The sequence below is a fragment of the Fulmarus glacialis genome, unplaced genomic scaffold (genome assembly GCF_000690835.1).
Source record: "Fulmarus glacialis isolate BGI_N327 unplaced genomic scaffold, ASM69083v1 scaffold5120, whole genome shotgun sequence".
Lineage (NCBI taxonomy): Eukaryota > Metazoa > Chordata > Aves > Procellariiformes > Procellariidae > Fulmarus > Fulmarus glacialis.
The window spans coordinates 1-20,687 of NW_009185687.1; the positions used below are offsets into that span (position 1 = coordinate 1).

The 20,687-nt window shown below is 37.5% G+C and overlaps 2 protein-coding genes across 2 annotated transcripts; one reads left to right on the plus strand and one right to left on the minus strand.

The window, feature by feature from the left end:
* Positions 1-936: 936 nt before the first annotated feature.
* ZNF839 (zinc finger protein 839) lies at positions 937-11,771 on the plus strand. The gene is made up of 7 exons (XM_009573100.1): positions 937-1,866; positions 3,993-4,244; positions 5,008-5,100; positions 5,452-5,604; positions 7,353-7,493; positions 8,516-8,654; positions 10,412-11,771. The coding sequence occupies exons 1-7, from the start codon at positions 973-975 to the stop codon at positions 11,389-11,391; spliced, it is 2,652 nt and encodes an 883-aa protein (XP_009571395.1). The 5' UTR covers positions 937-972; the 3' UTR covers positions 11,392-11,771.
* Positions 11,772-15,222: 3,451 nt separating this feature from the next.
* CINP (cyclin-dependent kinase 2 interacting protein) lies at positions 15,223-20,161 on the minus strand (the record flags this gene model as incomplete). Its single annotated transcript, XM_009573206.1, has 4 exons — positions 15,223-15,557; positions 16,978-17,107; positions 18,689-18,815; positions 19,993-20,161. Coding segments are annotated over 4 exons (629 nt in total), but the record flags the coding sequence as incomplete, so codon positions are not given.
* Positions 20,162-20,687: the final 526 nt, after the last annotated feature.

Below are 20,687 nucleotides of genomic sequence, written 5' to 3' on the forward strand. Positions count from 1 at the left end.
AAGGTAACCGGGGCGGGGGCTGGGGAAGGAGGGAGCCTGCGGCGCCCGTTTGGTGATGAAATCCACCGCCGAGGGCAGGTCCCGGCGGGGGGAGCGTTTAATGTTTTTTAATTTTTATTTTTGCCTTCCTCCTAAGTCACACCTGCCCTTGGGTGTAGACTCGAGTCTCGCAGCTGAAAGACACAACTTTCAACGTGGTTTAGAAAAATCCATGTTTTAACGTAGATACTAGCTGCTGTGGTCAGTATTTCGGTCCGACTACAAGTGCAGCTAAAACAGCTTAGAAGAGCTGTTTCATAGTGGTTAAGTGGTGATGCAGAGGTAGATAATGCGCGTCCCTCTTACAGAAGGTGACAGTACTTGGGCTTTCAGCCCACGTTTTGGGGTGCAGGGCTTGTCAAGTGATTGGTTCGAGCTGTGGCAGAAATTTGGATGAAGAGGAGAGACTGAGGGAGCTGGACAGTAACACATGCCTCCTCTTAATCAGCATCACAAAGTTTTTTTTGAACTGAGCCCTTATTACAGTATGTCCTGGATCTGGTATTTGGCCTGTGTCATTTGGCAGACTATAGTTCTCCTGCGTTTGGTTTGCTGAAGGTTATGAATCTGCCTAGGTGACGGCATTGACTCTGCTATTCCAGGACAGGCCTGCTAGCAGGGAACAAAGCTGTGACATGGCCTGAGAGCAAACTTTACATGCTTTAGTTGAACAGCAGTCAGTAAATGTGCAGGAAAGCCTGTAGCTTGAAGGAAGGGAATCTGTGCTTTGATGTTAGATCTGAGCTTTGATGCGTTAAAATGGAAAACTAATGATGCGCATTGGTTTCTTCGTGCTTTGCTTTAAGGGCATGTGTGTATCATCTTGATAAGTATTGTCTGTATTTATGAATACTGTATTTGTGTAATCTCAACTCTTCCTTTTTTCCACAAAAGCAGCTGGAATCCATTTGTGTCCAAGTTCAGCCAGGACAGATGAAGGAAACTGAAAGGCCGATGCCATCATTGGCACCAATCCAGTCCAAAACTATAACGCTGAGTCAATCGGTTGGTAGAAATTCTAGCATACCAGGACTTGGTGTTATTAATCCCCAGATAATTAGGATACAGCCTGTTACAGGAACTGAACAGCAGCAGCAGCTATTCCTGCATAGTTCTTCCGAGTCTCCAATTCAGTTGCTTATGCAGAGACCTTTACCATCTCTTGGATCAGTGTCTGTGAACAAGATTCCCACATCTAAGATGCTAAATGGAGAGAAAGCTACATGTGCCACAGTATCGGCTACAAGGTCTCCAAATATTACCATGGTTGCAGCCAGTTCAGCAAATACTCTGATATCATGCCTTGAAAAAAACCAAAAAGATGACAAGTTAAAAAAATCCTTGAAAGTGAAAACTCGTTCTGGACGGATTTCACGCCCTCCCAAATACAAAGCTAAAGATTATAAATTCATTAAAATGGAGGATTTGGCTGATGGTCATCAGTCTGATTCTGATGACTATTCTGAGCTGAGTATAGAAGATGATGAAGAAGGAAAGGTGAAGGGAAAGGATGCATTATTCAGTTCTTCAAATTATAATCTGAAACCCAAAATGTTTAAATGTCAGACTTGTGAAAAATCCTATATAGGAAAAGGAGGATTAGCAAGACATTATAAACTTAACCCAGGCCATGGGCAGCTGGAGTCTTCATCTCAAAAAATACCTTTAAATAAGCCTAATGGAAGTATATTTGTGGACAATGCCTGTGGAATAAGAGAGGAATCGATGAGTCCAGCACATTTGGATTCAATTGCTGTCACTTTAAATAATGAAAATGCACTAGCTACCAATCTGGAAGAAACTGTTAATTCGAAGGCTGGAGAACAGGTAAAGTGTGTTACTTAGAAAAGCTGTCAGTTCTGTAGAAAGTAGAATGGCAGTTTGGTAGCTGCATATTGTACTCATTCATCTGAGTTCCTGTTGACAACAGTGTAAGTATTTTTGAAAAGACTGAAGGTAGGGATTTAAACGCATGTCAGTTCAGTAGGGCATGTCATTAGTAAAATGTAGAAGTCTTGTACTGCTCAGAAATATCCACTGATACACTAAATTAAACAAATTTCCTATTGAAGTGCTTTAAAAATCAAATTATTGTCTCTTGCAATGTTGCAGGAATAGTATTCTTGCACAGACACGTGAAACAAAATATTCGCTGAGTGTGAATTTGTTACTGGTTTTCTGACATACAGTTTTCAGCTTGAAAAAACCTTGTCTGTGTAAATAATATTCTTCTCTGCATTTGGATAAGAATACTGTGCTGTTCAGTTACAGCCTTTAGCATGATAGACAGCAAGACATCATCTGCTCTATCAATTTCTGTTACTGAAATAGAGATTTTTCTGTGATTAACGCTTATTTGGAATCCAACAGTGGGCTGCAGGTTTTGAAAGTGTGGCTTAGCTACCCCTGCAAACCACATGCTTTGATGAAATTTTATTCTTTGGTTTGGAAGCTACTTTAGCTGCAAATTTTTTTCTGAGATGTTTTAAGCTGGTCACTTCAAAGTAAAAATTCTCTTTTAATATTAAAATGACTCTAATACCTTGCAGCAAGAGCTAATATAGCTGCTGTCTAGGAAAAAATACTCTTTTAGATGTAGCAGAGTCACATTACTTTTATTTGTAAATGTGAAGTTGTTCTCAGAAATGTGAAAATTTACAGCTTAAGATGCCAATGCAGCAAACAAACCTCCCCCATCCTCTACACTCTTCTATCATTGGAAGAAGAGAATTGCAGAATACTGAAGTCTGCTCTCTGTATTATATAGTTGTTACTTCCTTGTGCAGCACTTATTTTACCCAGGATGATGGGAATTTAGAAAAATTTCAGTCAGTCTCATACATAATACTACTACTGACTGCTAGATTGCTGTTGTACCTGTTACTTTTAACTAGCAAATACAGATTCTACAAATCTGCACTCTCATTGATTTGTTATAGTTTTTGGCCAGGTAAATGCTTTCTGTAAAGAATAGCAGGATTATTAAAATGGCCACATTGATACAGACAGGAAAGCAATCAAGATCCCCATGCTCAACCTAGTCTATGTCATATTTAGAACCAATTTAGTAATTTAATCCCTGGATAGAACTGACATAAATTTGCCCTTTTTAGAGCTTTCCTAATCACTAGAATAGTAGGGAGCTACTGAATGTTGGGATGAAAATGTACTGATTATGAAAAGAAGCCTGATATACCTCAGTACTATTGTAAACTCCTCTCTTAAAAAATATTGGGACATTTTTAGAAATTCTACCTTGGAAGGGAAGGCAAGACGTGTTCGGTAAGAAATCACTGCTTTGATCAGTAAAAAAAATTTGCACTGAAATCACAATGATAACCATACAAAATGTACTTTGAGTTTGCTGTGTGGTCTTATAACAGAAGCCACTTCTTAGCTGTGTTCTTAGGGAAGACTAAGGATTTTGAAACATGAGAACTGGGCAATATATTTTGATTTTTAGTTACCGGGCTTGTCACTATTCATGGCTGTTCAGAGTTTTTGTCTTTCATATAAAGTCTTTATGCTTTGACATGGTTACAGTGAAACCCAAACTTTTCTTTGGGTGTGTTTTACTGCTAATTAAGATTTATTTCTACAACCTCTGTATTTGAAGAGGACATATTTTACTTCAAAAGTATTAAACATATTTAACTGACATAAAACAGCTCTTTAATTATATTCCCTTAATCTCTGTATTTTGTATGACATTTTGTGCATCAAAAATGCTAACTTTGCAAATAATGGCATATATGTGTTGCAGAAGTAGCAGTCTTACTAATGTGTTGGATTTATTCCACAGCTTTCTTTGGAGTTATGCTTGTATCCAGCTTTGCATTTATTTAATATGCTATTTATTGTTTGCATAGATGATGAACTTAATTCTAAAATTGTCTTTCTCAAAACACAGTTTAAAATGGTGAATAAGTACTTTTCTCTTTCTTTTAATTAAGACTTGTAAGTCTGCAGAAAGCAGACACTTGTTGGCAGAACAACAAAATGAAACCAGTTCAGGACACCGGGGACCCATAACACCAAAAGGACCTGGAAGACCCAGACGACCAAAGAGACGTGGTCGACCAAGGATGGGTGGAAGATCTAGGTGTTCTGGAAGGCTTAGCAGACCTGGTCAGTCCCCTTCAAAGTCACTTAGTAGTGTGTCAGCAGAACACAATGTATTCAGAAGAAAAGCTAGGTTAAAAGAGGTATGGTTCTCTTCTGCAATTACTTCACAAGTATCTTCCCCCCTGCCCTTTTTTTTTTATTATTTTTTGGATCACTTATTTTCAAGGAATCATTTTCAAAAAGACTGATTTTTTTTACATCCTTGTGTACTGACAAGATGAAAGCCTAAGACATCTTCTAAGAAGAAAACATTAAGTTGTCTTTAAGGAAAAAATACTTCTAGCAGAACACTGGACAAAGGGAAAATGGGAACTCAGTCTGGAAAGGGACTTTTGATGTGTATATATCCTCTCGCTATCCTTTTTCTGGAGAAGGAAAGTTACTAGTTAGTAATATGTATCTCCTCCAACACAGTAAAAAGAAATAAACCGAACTGCAGTTGGGCAACATCAAAAAAGAAAAAGGAAAAAAAAACCAACCAAACCACAAAGAAGCTCTTGGGGGAGGATAGAATGGGGATTAAAATTCATGCAACTAACACAATTTTTTGTTTGTCTCCTGTGTGTTGTGAAAGATCTTTTATGGCTACTAAATCTACTGATACTGCTTTTCTTTCTATGAGTTGGCAACATTTGTGGCACTGAGTTTTGTCTGTATATGCATAGTAACTGTTTTGAGGTTTTCTAACTTACCTTGTTTGGTTACGTTTGCATCTATTCTCAAAGCTGCTTAAACATACAGTGTATCTTTCAAAAAAAGTAGTGGTATTTTATGTTCTGAATGTGGGATGCATAACCTCTGTAGGCTACTCTGCCCTAATAAACTCATTCTGGCTTTTGACAGCTAATACAACAATGTGATAATGAAGACTTAATGGAGCTGGCTCTCCCACGTCTTACAAAGCTTGTTACAGTATATGAATTTCTGTTGATGAAGGTGAGTTTTTTTTTTTTTAATGTAAAAATGTTAAATTATTTTAGGGAGACTTCCATTAGTATGTATAAAAAGATTCCTTTAAAGATGTATCTGAATTTCCCAAGTTAGAATTGTGCAGAATGTAGATGTTCTACACATCACTTCAGTCTTACACAGGCAAAACTCTGGTAAGTCTCTTGATTGAAAGCCTTGCTTTTTGCTGCCTGGTTCAGTGGCATTTTTGCATATTCCATAATATTTTGACTTGAATATTTCTATTTTAAAATGTTGAACAAAACAAACTGACAGATTTCATCTTTTTTACAATATAGAGGGGGGGAAACAAACCCTTTTTTCCCCTCTTATTTCTAGGTTGAAAAAGGGTATCCAGCCAAAGCTCACTTCCCAGATGTGTATAGGGAATTCGAAGACTTGCATAATATGGTAAAGAAAATGGCTTATGATCATCTCAGTAATTCTGATTTGCTGAGTGGCCAACAGCCTGTTGAAATAAAAGATGCTAAGGTAATAAAGCACTCTATTTGGAACTGTGATTTTTTTGTTGTTGTTGTTTTGTTTTATTTATTTTAGATGCTTTGCGTTTTTATTTTTCTCTGATAAGCTTTGTCATCCTGGTAAAGTTATTTGAAGAAAACATGGTTTTTGGTGAGCAAAAATAGACATTATTGTAAAAAGTCCAACACCTAACCAAAGAGAAAAAGAAATCCATAATAGAACTACAATTCTAGCTTATAGCAGTAGATACAGCTAGAAATACAAAAAAAACCCCCCTCTAGCGGCGCTGATATCTGTCTTGCATATCTAGGGTAGTATGAAGCTGCATGTTACTGCAAGGTGTATTTAGCATTAACTGCTAATAAAAGTACATCTTGATGTTTGATTAGGAAGGAGGGGTCTATATTTAAAATGAGCAGCCTTGATTTAAAGGGATAAGTGGTTTCATTGCAAAATGAGGACAAACTGAATGCATCTATGCAGTTCACAGTCGTACTAACAAATATGAAAGGTTATATTAATAAAACTGCAAACTATTATTTCAGTGACTCTTCAGATTTATTGTTTATGCAGCTGTATCTAGAAAGACAATGAAGGTTTGGTTTTCTGGTTTGTTTTTTTATGGTGTTTTTTTTTTTTTTTTTAATGTGGATCTGTTTATCCTTATGGATCCTTATCGATTTATGTTCCCCTTGCTTAGAATAAAACAGCTCTTTGTACATAACATTTTTTTGGTTTTCCCTTCTCTGTTTCCAGTAGTGAAAACACTATTTTGTATACTGTCTCCACCAAAATTTCTAAACGGTGTGGTCATTAAGGTACATCAGCACTGAATTTGCAACTACTATGAGAGGGGAGCATACTGGAAAACTCAGAGTAGGGATGGTGGAGATAAGATTTTGGTTCTTGTAATTATCCTAGTTTAAAAAATGAAGAACTGTATGGACTGTTAGCAGTGGCTAATATCTATTTTTCAGAATAAATCGTGATGTTCACTGTACGTACTAAAAAACTTTCTAGAATTACTGTGCTCATCTAGCTATTTTGTAATTAACACTGATGTTTCTCTTTGGAGAAACGAAGTTGCACAAAGTAAAGGGATTCTGGCAGTCCCAAACCTCTTCCTTGCTTCTCTTCAGTGTTAATGTGCCTTCTTAATATAGAATTATGCTCTCATAAAAAAAAAACAACCACAAACCCCAAAACAAAAAACCCCCACAAAACCAAAAAACAAACCAAAACCCAAAACAAACAAACAAACAAAAACCAGCCTGGAGAAGTTGTATAGTAGCACACCTACATAAGGATGAAGCACAGGAATGAAATGGGAGGGGGGGGGGGGCGAACGGGAGGAAAGGGGGGGGGGGGGGGGGGGGGGAAGTCCTTGACTACTAAGAGGTACTCTTAAACAGGAAGACTTAAATGTTTTTTAAATAGTGGAGAGCCTCGACAGTGTTCTGTATTAAACTCTGCTCTTAGTAACTGTCTCTGGATTCTATATATAACCAATGTACTCCTAATTCTTTTGAGTTTGCCTGTTAATATTCACCTTCACATGAAGGTCGTGTTCTATTAATATGGAGACTAGTAGAAAACATGGGAGTCTAAATACTTCATTGAACTGTGATGATTGGTTATTAGACTAGACCCTGTGTAGTTCTAGTTCAATTTTAAGAAAACAAATCAGTATTTCGGCATTTATGTATTCAGATTGGAGAGGCTAACTTCTACTTTTTTTCCTATAACTGTTTTTAAAGGTTGCTGAATCACTAGGAATTACAGAAATACTCACTGGAGAACGAAAGACGCAAGGTGTAGACTCTTGTTCACAATGTATAATTAAAATGGTTAGTGAGCAAGTGCCTGTGGAGATACTGGGACAAAAACGGTTAGCTGAGGTATGGAATACCTTTGTGAAAAGTAAAAATAAAACTAAGACAAATTAAAACTTGTTAAAACAGATAATTATTCCTTACAAAATCTAACTAGTATTATCTGACTTGTATTAAAGTAAGGCTTTCATGGTGTTTGGAGTTTGGAAATACTTAAAGAAGTACTCTCTACTGCGGTATCATAGCAGAGCATATGAACTAGCTGGCTAAAGATGTACTTTGGGAAGACACTTGGTAGCCTTCAGGCCAGAATCTGAAAGGCTTACAGGTAATGTCATGATACAAGGAAGAAATAATCTTGTTGAGGTGCTAGTAAGTGGGGGCCCCACAGTGAGAAGGATCCCTGGATTCTAATAACTTGTGTTGGAGTAAATGGGCTAAGCTACAGCAGGCTCAGACGTTGGAGAAGTGGTTGCTCTGCTAATTGGTGGTAGGTAGAGGTGCATGAAAACAGTTCCTTTCTTTCTAACAAGTCAGTTGACCAGATTTAGTCTGTTTACAGCTGTAGCAGGGAGCCATATTTCCTCTTCTTGAAAGTCACATCTCTATGGTCCGTTCCCTTAACTGTTCTACTTTTTATTTAATCCGGAGTTGTTTCTGGTGGTGGATAAACAGACTAGTGCTTTTCCATTTTCTGCCTGTGGTTAAATTTAAAGAGCTGATCAGTCTTTCTTCATTAACCAAACAGTGCTGGGCAGGCTGTTCACAGCCCTTTACTGAAGTTGGAGAGAGAGCTTATAGCAGGTTTCATGCCATACAGCTAATCAGAAAGGCTCAAAGAGAGGCTTTGATGTTGAAGCAAAGGCAGATTGTTTCAACCAAATATCAAAAGTAATCAGTGGCATTTTGGTGAAGTGTGAGGGCTGTGTTTGAATCCTTACCTTTTAGGGAAGACCTTTAGTGTAAAATCCTGTTTTCAGGGAGAGTATCGGTTCATTGCCATGAAGTGCCCACAGTTAGTTTGTGATATTTTCCAATATTGTCAGCTGTTACAGTGGCAGCCAGTTAATTATCTCTTGTATTGACAGAGCTCAGGGGAGGAGCTGTTGCCATCAGCCAAAAGGACCAAGTTAGAAGACGTAATGGAGAATGTGAATAATGCTTATGCCAGTCAAGATGAAGTGAAAGAAAAGAGTGGGAATTTGTGTACACTGTTTGAAAAAGATGGTAACCTCTTCATATTTTCCAATTCTGTTCTGTTTGTGGAGGAGCTGAACAAATCTCTTTGTTCTTCAAGCTACTGTGGTTTTTGTCTTAAGGTTTAATTTCTTAACTTGCTTCCCAAGTACTTCAAAAGCAGCTGTTTAACTGGAAAGGCCTCATAGGGGTGGGGAAAGTTATGGATGACGTAGACCACAGTAGCTCAATTCTGAATGCATGATAATCCAGTTATTGATACTACTACAGTCCTGTCCTCTACTGTGTGCTTCCTGAATGCTTCCTGTCCACGCTATCCCTTATAGTGGAGATGTCAGCAGTGGGAGAGCAGAGGAGGAGGAAGCAGTGTGCGTGTCCTTCCCCTTTGCCCCAGCAGGCTGCAATAGCAGAATCATCAGAGCTTTGTGGATCCTGGGGGAAGGGGAGAGCTGGTGCAGGCTGTCCTGTACCCCAGGGGAGATGCCAGACCTGAAGATTGGAATTGAGGTGCCATTTTTCACCACAGTCTTTGGGTGGTTGCCTTTCTTTTTATCCCTTCTTTGTCTTTATTCCCCCTGCCCCTCAGATTGGCAGGGTGACAGTTGATTAGAAAGGAAAGTGAGATGGGTCCCCACCTGTAATCTCCCAAAACTCCACTGGTCTTTTATGTGAAAGTGTTGCAGTAATTCAGAGGTGTTATGATCACTGTTGTGAAAGATTCCAGCCCTTACCATCTCTAGTAATAGTGTATATCAGTACTGTCCTCTTGCTTTGTAAGTATCTTTTTTTGGTGTTGCTGTAAGCTGCTTTGCTTTTGCCCTTTGCATGTCTTCCTGTCAATGGTTGTGTTTTTGTTTCCCTCCTTAGTTTATTTCTCTTTCTCTGAAAGGCTCTGTGCATGATCATGCTTATTTCTTGTTGCATTATGATTTTCTTCTGGGCTATGAGTTTTTAAAATTTTGTTTCACTTGCAACTGCTAGTAGGGCTTTTGCTAGTCTACAGTACAAAAATTTAAAAATGGTCTCTTCTGCAGCGTTAGGCCTCCTTTGTTGTGCAGTGATATCTTTCATAACAAAAAAACCCCAAAAACCTACTTGTTCCTTTTGATCTTCAATAATAAAAACTGACAGCTCATGCTACTGCAGCTTAATAGTTATTGTTCAGCTACCTACTGGGTTTGTGACCTGGCTCTTGGTCCAGGTCAAATAACTGGTAAAACACACTAAATTTCTAGTGGTTTTTACCTTTTCTGTCACAGGACGAAAGTGCTCCTGGGGCTGTTAGCACAGCTAATTAGATATGTAGTACCTTGATGACACATCCGAGTCCCGGATGAGCTTGATTATTAACAGAAATTTTATCAAGTTTAAATGCTTCTGTCAATTTACTAATGGTAATGGGGATGAGCAGCTGACAACTTTGTGCCTGGTACATTCTTTATCTTTTAATGTTACTGGCTGTATGCCAGATGGAAAAAATTGAGTTTGACTTTCAGCCCAGGTTGTTTTCAGGATTAATAGAAAAATGCTGCTTCTAATGTAAAGTCTGTTGGCATGGAAATACTCAATAATATTTCAGTATTCAAAAATTTCTTAAGTATTTTTATACTGGCTTTCTCATTGGGAAGTGCTGTGAAACTCTTGTAAGGTGCTTCAGGTTTGCTAATTTGGGGGAAGAAAGCAGGGAAGTAGTCTAGCTTTTCCTCCAAAATTATTGCTGAAAAGTAATTTTTTGGACATGCAATATTAGATTGCCCAACAAAATGACATTTCTTTCACCTTTTCAGGCTTTAATCCATTAAATGGAGAAATCCTGCTTTCAGAAGATGGGCATATCACTTGCTGCACGACTGGAAGTACATTACCGACAGCAGAGAAACATAATTCACTTGCTGATTCAGGAGTTAGAATCGATGCTGAAAATTCAGGTACCTTCTCCCAAACTGTGAGAATGAGGATAGAGTATTCCCAACCTGTGAACATACAGGGACCAGACATGGCAGGTGACGCATCTCTGCTACATACTGAAGTTGTATTGCCTGTTGAAGCAGATGGCTCACCTGAATTAGTTCAAGCGCACTTTGTGAGCGAGAACACAGCAGGTGGACTGTCAGCTCCTGAACTTTGCAACTCTGTGTCAGAGAATGCAATGGGCAGTCAGAGCGCTAACATACCAACAAGTGAAGAAAATGGTCACAATCAAAAATATCAGAAACTGCAAGAAGAAAACCGTAATTTTGCAATTAAAGAACATTCTGAACAGCTTCATAATGCTGATATGACTGATGAGATGCAGGAACTTGAAAAAGTTTTTTCAACAAACATTGTGCCAATAAACTACCCACACAGTGCCCAGACTGAGTTGCACCAGAACCCCGTCCAGGAAGCCTCCCCGTCGGCTCATGTGAACCATGAAAACACGAGTGAATTTTCTTGTGGAACAGAGGAACAACATGAGCTGGAGAATACAGTTACTGTAGATGAAACTGTAGCCTTTGAGATTACTGATGAGAGCCATGATTTTTTGTCTCAGGGACATGAACAGATTTTTATTCAGACTTCAGATGGGCTTATCCTGTCTCATCCAGATACTGCTGTTTTGTCTCAGGCAGAAGGTATCGTTATTGTAACCGATTCCAATGGTACTACAATGCACATTCGTACACCTGAGGGGATACCTTTGGAAACCGTGGAAGCACTACTGGCAATGGAAGCAGATGGCCAAAGTGAAGATATTTTGCTCTCACAAAGTGAATTGGAGCCATAAATTAGAAAACTGTATATGCTTTCTTCTGGAAAAGACTGACTCTATAAAATGTATATTTTTCTAATGTGAATACTGAAATAATTGAAATTTAACTTATTTGTAAACTGTTTCTATGCCCTGTACTTTTTATAACTTATGTTTATATAAATCTAGCAGCATTGCAACCAAAAATTCTAGAATTAACATCGTTCTATTTGCTTTATAAGTTGGGGGTGGGTGGAAAGTGGAAATCTGTCAACCCTAAAACTGTTGCACTATTCCCTTTTGTTACATAACTCCTTTTCTCTCTAGCCATCTAAAAATGCAGTAAGTTGTACTGCTGTTCAGCAGTGATGTGCTGTGTACTGGCAAGCTGTATATGGGTAGAATAAAAACTATATTAAAAATGTGCGTTTTCTTTGCCATTGAGATTACAAAACACTTTGTTATTGCACTTTCTTAAAGCTAGGTTGAATATTCATTAGCATCTAGACTTGATGCACAAAAATCTGCTTGCAAAAATGGGCAGTTTTAAATATAATTCACACTTGTGCATTCCAGGAACAATGTGACAGCCTAGCTGATCCTTACTTAAATAAGCATCCACTGAGCTAGAGACAAAAATAGCTTCAAACAAGATCTGATTTGTACTGAACTGTTGGAAATGTATTTAAGTATGCTTGTCTCATGTTCAGCCACACCTTTAAAAATTGCTGTTACTTTGACAGAAATGGGAAGGTGCATCAGTAGTGATCTGATTTTCCTTAATAAGATACCAAATTCTTTTTTTACTTCAGTCTGTGATGGCCTATTTTTGTTAGAATTGTACTTTTTTCTTTCAGATGATGCATCCTTTATCAGTTCTAAGCTTTGACCTTCCTAGTAACTCCACGCTGCCCTGTACTATTTAATCATAATAAAAAGGTATCCTTGACTATAATCCCTGTTTATACAGACAGAAAACTTACCAAATTACTTACCTACTGCTATCTTCTATTTTTGTCATACTTTCAGTGTGTTGCTTGGATGATATTTTTGTGGAGACCTCCTAGCAGCTTCTTGTCCAAGGCACTGTCAGTTCTTTCAAGAAGCTTAGCAGGTGAAAAAGAACAGCCTTAAATGACCAGTATCTTTATTTTGTTCATGAGCTATTGTAGACATTACTGAAAACTGGTGACATACCTTTAAAAAGTGTGTGTCGCCTCATTGCTAAATACATGAGGCTACTGAGATAACTGGACAAATCGGCTAAAAGGACCTGTAATATGCAAGAGAACTGTTCTTAAATCAAGTATGAACATTGATTTTTTTGTGGTCTTGTTACTGAGGAAAAATTTACACTAAAATTAAATCTAAACAAGAGAGAGGACAAATTAGAGATGAAACAATCTGCTCTACTGTATCTCTTTAACATAGTTGGTTTTGGTTTTGTTTGGTTGGTTAGTTTTTGCTGTTTCTTTTTTCTTGGTTGCCTAAGTAGAAGATTAATTTGATAGCCAAAACACTCCATTTTGTGTGGATGTGAAAGATGTCATCATATGTTAGTGAGCTCCTGTCTGGTGGTTGGGCTTATGGTGTAGTTTTTGGTTTGGGTTTTTTCTCCTCTTTTTTAAGGAGGTGGTAATGGTCAGGGGATACAGGCCTACCTTATGAATAGAGATACCATACAAAGCAACGTTCTGCTGGTCTTTCGAAGTCTTTGACTGCAGAGAGCAATTCTTTATTACATTCTTTTGTACTGACTGTCTAATAACTAGGTCTGAGGGTTTCAAACATAACAATCAACTGCTTAGAGCGATAATGGCAAAACATCTCTGCAATGAATTTTGCAGTAATCTTCCTGTGTCCCATAGCAGTCAATGAACAAGGGGGTCTGTGAATATGAAGACTCCTTCCTGAAGAGCCCACTTCCTCTAAGAAACAAGAACAAACCACAATTTCCACCTGTGCAGAAAATGAAAATCTGCTTCAATTCTGCCTTCCCTATTGATTTGCACATACTGGGAAATACAATACCCCTACTCTCATCTTAAAAGAACAATTCCATAAGTGAACCAACCTTTTCTCCTTGGAAAATATTTTTCAGGTGTGAAGGTGTTTCCATAGTGACAAGGGTCTGGCCCTACTCAGATAAATTAAGGTGGCTGTTAAACTAGGTGGAATGCTTGCACAGGAAAATAATAAAACCCAACAAAGCTATTCATAGCTGATTGTATTCTCCTTGAGCTACAGCAGAATTTCTTTTTAGACACTGGCAATGTGGCTAAGAATAGAATGCTATTAAGCTGTGGGAAACAACCTCGTTGTTGAACAGAGCCAACATGTCGAGAAAACTTTTCCAATTCATGTCTGTCTGTTCCGTTATTGCGGGAAACTCATGTATTTCCCTTACCGAGCTTATGGGGTTTCAGCTCGGAGCTAGTTAAGTAAATGACCCTACTTTTCCTATCAGAAATCTGTTCCAAAATCTCTCACTGTTTTAATTAGATTTTTCTAGCGTCAAACCAAAGCCATTACAGTCATTTCATAGCAGTGTGCCTTTTGTGTTACTGTCTTCTAGTTCAAATAGTTGTTTCAAGGAGAATCAAGGCTAAACATCTGTCAGGGCACAACATTGAGTCAACAGCACTTAGAAACACTACATAATTGTGTGAAATAGGAGATCTAAATCAACAGTTTATATAGGAGCAGGTCATACAGGCAATCAGTAAGTGGGAGGAATTCAGATTATTAATCATAACAAAGTAAGCAGGCCTAAATTCACTACACATTAGGGATTTAACTAAAAATTTGATGACACAGCTGTGTAGTTTCCACATTGTAATAAAATTTTCTGAAAAGTGCTAATTTACAATAGCAGCTAACAGCTGGGTAAGTGTAGCAGTGTCTCCATGCTACCCAGGTCTGACATGACAGTATGCTACAGTGATTATTACGTCTTTAGGAGTGAAAGCAAGTAAGGGTATTGAATTCCACTTCAGCATTTAGCTTTTGCATTAACTGTTTCTCCTAAACACACTCTACTCTCTTTTCCAAGAAAGCAGCACGAAAAAGAAAAGCAAGAATTTGAGCCACCGATTCTTGTCATGTAAACTGCTAACCAAAAATACAGAGGGGGCACACCTTTAAACCAAAACCACTTGACATCAGAAACAGTAATCCAAGGAAAAACTCACTGAGCCCTATGACAGGAAGCAAACAAAACGGGATAAGGACATGGCTGGAGCAGGTCTTGTTTTTAGTCAACAGATGCTTTCATGAAACATCACTAAAAGAAAAAAGTTACAATGAATTAAAAGAGACAAGACCTTTTCATACAATGACTGTGGAACAGTGAGTTGTACTAAACCTTCCCAATGTGCTAGTTCAGGCTTGGACCACTCTTTAAGGGTGATGTACCTAACCACACTATAATCAAAATCAAACCAGAATTTACACTAATGTCTGTGACAGCGTTTCAGAACCACATACCAAACTATGTGCATCCTTTTGGATCCACTTTTGGATCCTGCCTTTTGTGCTTTCCTTTCCTTTTCCCCATTTATAAAGCAAGTACAAAAGCACTAGCCCTGTTAAGTCATGGAAAAAAAACCAACAACACAAAAGATCAAGAAGTGCTGAATTTCTATGGCGAAAGGGACAATGTAGGCATTATAGACTCGCAAGCTTTGGAAAGCAGTAAAATTCTTTTCTGTAGGTGTCTATGTGCATTGAATCCCCCCCAGACCACCAAGCAGTGCTTACCTCTTTCTGATTATAGGGGACTGTAGCCTCTCTATTGCACTTTAAATGGATAAAGCAACCAAAACCAGATTGTACCATGCAGAAAAAGCAGTATCAGCTGACACAAAATAATAAATACAAATAGAGAAAAATATTTTTAATAAGTTTTACAAAAATTCAGCTTACTTGGTAAGCCTTGCAATTTGCCATTTCAGTTTCATGTAAGCATCATTAGAGGCAAGCCACGCAACATTTGAAATTCTAGCACTGTCTATGCCCTGTTTCCAGCAGCATGGCTTCAAGTAGTAGTTTGCTGCTGTTCTCAATGTAAGGCTGGTATAACCACGATGATAAATAGACCATCATCAGATCCTGGTCAGCAGAATGAGCAATTTCTTGTACAATTGTTTGCTTGAGTTGTAGTTCCTTCTTGTACATTTCAGAGAGCTTCAGAGAAACCTCATCTGAAATGGATTGAAAAACCAAGCACATTGACCAGCACATTTCAGCAATTCTCTAAAAGTTAAATTATACTTGTAATATGTCGATCATTTAAAAAACCCCTACCTTACATAAGCTATTCCCCATATGTAGACATCTTGTTTTTTACAGCATTAACAATGTTTGTACACTAGAATATAAAACACTAAACGATTTCCTCAGCTTTTTGGATACCTCACAAGACAGACTTGTGATTTTGAATGAATGAATTAATGAATCAATGAATTCCCTTTTAATTCTAGAATAAGCAGTGGTATTGATTCTCAGGACCCACTGTAAAATTAGCAATTACAGCTATTCTTTCAAATAACTGAAATTTGATTTTAAAATTTGGTAATGCTAGCTTGAAATACAAGCTTCACATTTTAGAGTCACTGTTGATTTTAGCTAATGTAAAGGATGTCCTCACATGCTGTCAGGCACTTTAGCAATGCGTGATCACCAATAAGTGATACCAATAGTGAAAAATAACAGTAAAACAAAACAAGAGACCAAAACTGAAGTGTGTAATGTGAAAAATAATATTGTTACTAGTTATGTTAGTAATACTGGTAGGGGAGGTAAAATATATTTATGTAATAATCTTTAATTGTTTGACTTGCTAAAAAATAACCGCACAAGTTATTTTTAAAGATAATCTGATCTTGTGTTTCTAACTTAGCCTGAACTATCACTACCTTCAGGAGGATTTAGTCTTTCATGGAGTAGAGAGCATCACTAAATGATTCAGTCACAACGAGCATTTTGACAGCAGTTGTCTTTGTCATTCTTACCCTTTTAAGCTGGCAGAAACTAATACATAAGGTTCCTGCTAACTTGTGATAGTAAAGTAAGAAGCACGGCTCCACAAAGGTATGATCAAGTGAATGCTAAAAGGATTGATATTAACAGTAGACAGTAACTGAACATTTCTTTACTTATCTTGACTGACATTGAGATCAGAGGAATTTTTCTTTGGCTGCCTGAGAATTAACTGAAGTACGGCTTGTTCTTTGCATTCAAGGATTTCATTTCAGTGTCAAGTAACAAGTCAAGTCAGTTAAGCCTATGGCTTAACACTACCAAGTTGCACATATGTCTCTCTCTACAAAGGATGTGGCTGTTGCAGCTTGGACATTGTAAGCTGCTGACAAGCTTAGTTTTATGCTGTAATTGTTGCATGTCAGACAACGCTTGGCAATTCATACAAGCAGTCATCAGCAGTAACCCCAAGCCAAGTGGTGCATTCATGTGTTTATTGATTAGTTAATTATAAAGGAGACAGATACACTCACCCTCTCTCTAAGGCAAGACATCCAGATAAAAGGGTTTATTTTCCAGTCCTAAATTAGATGACATCAACAACATAATGCAATTAGCTAAGATAATCAATATTTTACTTACAGAAGTACAGTGTGGGCCATGTATGAAAGAAGGGTGCTGTGCAATTCCCAGCTCCATGGTGGAATGTTTCCAAGTCACAGATTGCTTTAGTAGTTGAAGTAAGCTTTTCCATTTTCAGCTGTATTTTTGTCTGAAAATGATGAACATGTAATGTTAATGAAAATCTCAGGAACATTAGGCTACTATAATCTTAAACATTTTCTTAAAAAACACGATTTCTGAAGACTATTTAGTTTTAGCATTTCTAACTCACTTTTTTTAACTCCAGACAGGAATCAAAGCTGGAATTTATATACAGATTTAATATGAGATACCCTAAAATTTTGAACACTGCAGATACGACTTACTGACTTTGATTTTGCGTAATTATTTTGCTTCTCCCATGTAGAAATATATTAAAGCACACACTCATTTTTTTACCTCTCTCTGGGTTTTTCCGATAGCAAATTAGTACTGGGGAAAAACAACAGACTGCCTATGAACAAGTGCGGCACAAGCCCTATAAACACATGCTTTCTTACATTACCGTGTAAAGATGACTTAAATTTGTTTTCAAAAGATCAGTGGCAGGTGAGAAAAGCAGCTCAAGCTAAGACTGACAATATATCTAGGCTGATTTAACAGCTTGCTTCGAAAAACAGGTCATTGCATCCACTTCCTTCATGTTCACCTGACTGTGTGTATTACTGATGGAGACTAATATTTACAACAAAATGGAGCTTGCAGGCAGTTATCTTTAAGTCAAGAAGCTAAAATATAGATATTTCTGTAAACTCATAAGCTGGTATAGACTCATAAGGAATGAAAAAATATGTCTGGAGTAGCTCTGTTGAGTATCCAATCTAACAGTGGCTCCTTATAGTCCTATTACTCAGGTGTAGTAAAAAATTGAATCAACACACTTGGTAGTCTGAATACAAAACTACCTCAAGGAAAAAAAAAGAAAAAAACCAAATCACTGTTACTTTTTCCCACAGAATAAAATTTGAGGAAAATCTAGCTGCTTTCCTGCTTATTCTAAATACTGGACTGGTATCCTGTCTATATAAAAAAATAGATCTATGATCTTTTTAATGGGCCTCCTACGGCAGAAGGCTGTAAAAGTTATTTTTAGTAAGAATTTTAAATTACAAAAAAAATTTTTTTTTTCCCTGTTAAACTGACAGGTGACATTAATTCCTACCAACGTATCCAGAAAAAAGGAGGGTTACATAATAATTATCTTACTCTGCCCTCTAGAGAATGAGTTTTGCACAGAAAACGCAGGTAGGCAAACTAAAAATATAACTGCATCATGTCTGATCAAAGATAGCTGCAAGGATATGATGGCAGGTAAAGCATTTATGCTTTTGCTTTATGCTTTGTTGTTTGTTTTGTTCTAAACAGAGGCAATATTCAGAATGAGAAAAGAGAAAACAGGTGCAGTTTTAGAATGCATTTTTTGTACGACTCATTTTCAGAAGATCATTTTATAAAGGGAGGAATAGAATTATAAGCAGAAGACAGATGTAAAACCAACTTGCAAATTTACCAATCAAGCAAATAAATGGTGCACACTGGATTTATAATCATTTAGCTTTGAAGCCAAAGAACAATGAATAAAAATCCCAATTTTCTGTTTATAACAAATACTTGAGGACATTTCCTTATGTCATACTTGAACACACTTGGAATTGATTCATATTGACTAAGATTGAAAAATGAGCATTACCATATGCTTTAAGGTCTCAAGTAATTCTGCACAGCAATTGGCCAGTTCTTCATTGTATTTTGGAGTTGGCTTTTCAGATTCTGTGGCACTCTTATCACATGCTATCTCCAGTTTGTTGTCTTGAAATCTAAAATAGAAACATAAGGCAGAGTAAACAACTGCATATAGGTTTACTTGAGCTCTGCAGATTTGAAATCCATGTGGTCTGATCCTACAAAATCTCTTTCTCACAGGCTGTTCATGAGAATTCCCACATAAAAATAGTAAGAGACATAGCTAGCCATGTGAGCAATTGGGGCTGGTACCATAATCTTCAAAGGAACATAGAATTACTCTACCTTAGAACACGTGCTTGAAAAAGTAGTTGCAGGTGTTAAGATAACACCTCTTCCCATTTTACCTTGCCCCTGTGTTGGAGGTTCTTCTCTCATAAGGGACAAGTAGGCTTCAGCTACTCCAGCTGACAATCTGGTGCCTCACCACAAACTCACCGTCACGCACAATTTAAGCTAAGACATTTAACTGTGAACCCAGAGCAGCTAATGTGCAGACACTTCTCCTGTCTTGCTGACTTTCCCACAGAAGCTGTAAACTTAGACAGGGGTGAGGGAGTTGCTAAAGAGTGAAAGCAACATCTGACACCATTGCAGCAAAATATTCCTGAGCTTCTACCTGTCAGAAACCTGTCAGACAAACCCTGTTCAGCTGTCAGGACTCTGGAGAAGTTTATTCTCAAAACCCTGTTAGTTACAGGTTTTTCTTTACAGCATGAAGATAATGGCTCTACCAAAGTGGTTTTTTTGAGATTTTTTTTTTTTGTTTTTTTAAATCATCACTGTTATAACTTTTTTGTCTATATAAATCACCGATTCTTTCTTAAAATCTGCTGAACTTTTGACTTGAGTGAAATTGGTAATACTAGCCTCAGTGTAAATATGCAAGAGAGGAAGGGAACTCACATGGGCTGACATCTATAGGATTAGATTCTAACTTTGTACATTATATAAGTATTTTAAATATCCGTTATGCTTGATTACATATAATAAACATTTTCCATTTCTTGCAAATATCATTAATTTATGAGATTATTTTAATCTTTATGAGACATTTATTATTTGAATGTAAATAGTTTATGTAACCAAAAAGTGGAACTGCTGAGTTTGATCTAAGAGCTAGTTTATCCGCTCTGACATGTTCTTTCCCCCATCGCCAAAAAGAATTTTCTAGTGAAGAAAACAGATTAATTCCTCAATAAAGGCAATCTTTATGCTGTCTTTACTTGTATGTGTTATTAGGATACTTACTGTTCACTGATCTTCATGTTGACTATTTTGTTTGCCGTAGTAAATCCATTATCATTCAGTCTCTCCCATTTCATCATTAAATTATGCCAGTCTGCTGCATTATCTTTAATTTTTCTTGCACTGACAGATAAAACAGGTCTTCTTGGAGTACCATTAGAAGGACTTTTTGCTATATGAGAAAATAAAGAAATTCAAGCCATTTAAAGCATACAGAAACAAACCAGTGTGTTGTACGGGAGCTGTTTGTGTGAATAATTTCCTTGTTTTACTGCTGAGTATTGATTAAAAAATGGAATTTATATTAACTATCTTCAGTCATGAAATCTAATTTCTCATCTATAAGCCTTATCACTATTTACAAGAAAATCACGCTATTAAAAAAATGCAAGCATGTTCTGAGATGTGATATTGTAACACGGACAGTAGCGGCTTTGCTGTACTGACCAGTCTAGCAGTCTCCTGTCAACGTACGATAGTCAAATGCTAGCACAGCGTACGACGATAAGAGATCATGGCAACGATTCCTGTACGTATGCCGTGCTCATGCCACGAACGTCTGAATTAATTCACGTCTACACGTGAGCGTGGAGTCTTTGGGAGAAAGCTGGGTCCTACTGAAGACGGTGGGTGCTTCACCACCGAGCGTAACGCCCGCATGTCACCACGTGTCGGCAGAGGAGCGCGCGGCACCGGGA

Excerpts from the sequence above, each read along its gene's own strand:
- ZNF839 (XM_009573100.1), top strand. The coding sequence starts at position 973 with ATGAAGGAAACTGAAAGGCCGATGCCATCATTGGCACCAATCCAGTCC. Across the intron at positions 5,605-7,352 it reads TTGAAATAAAAGATGCTAAG|GTTGCTGAATCACTAGGAAT; the intron begins GTAATAAAGCAC and ends CTGTTTTTAAAG. Across the intron at positions 7,494-8,515 it reads GACAAAAACGGTTAGCTGAG|AGCTCAGGGGAGGAGCTGTT; the intron begins GTATGGAATACC and ends TTGTATTGACAG.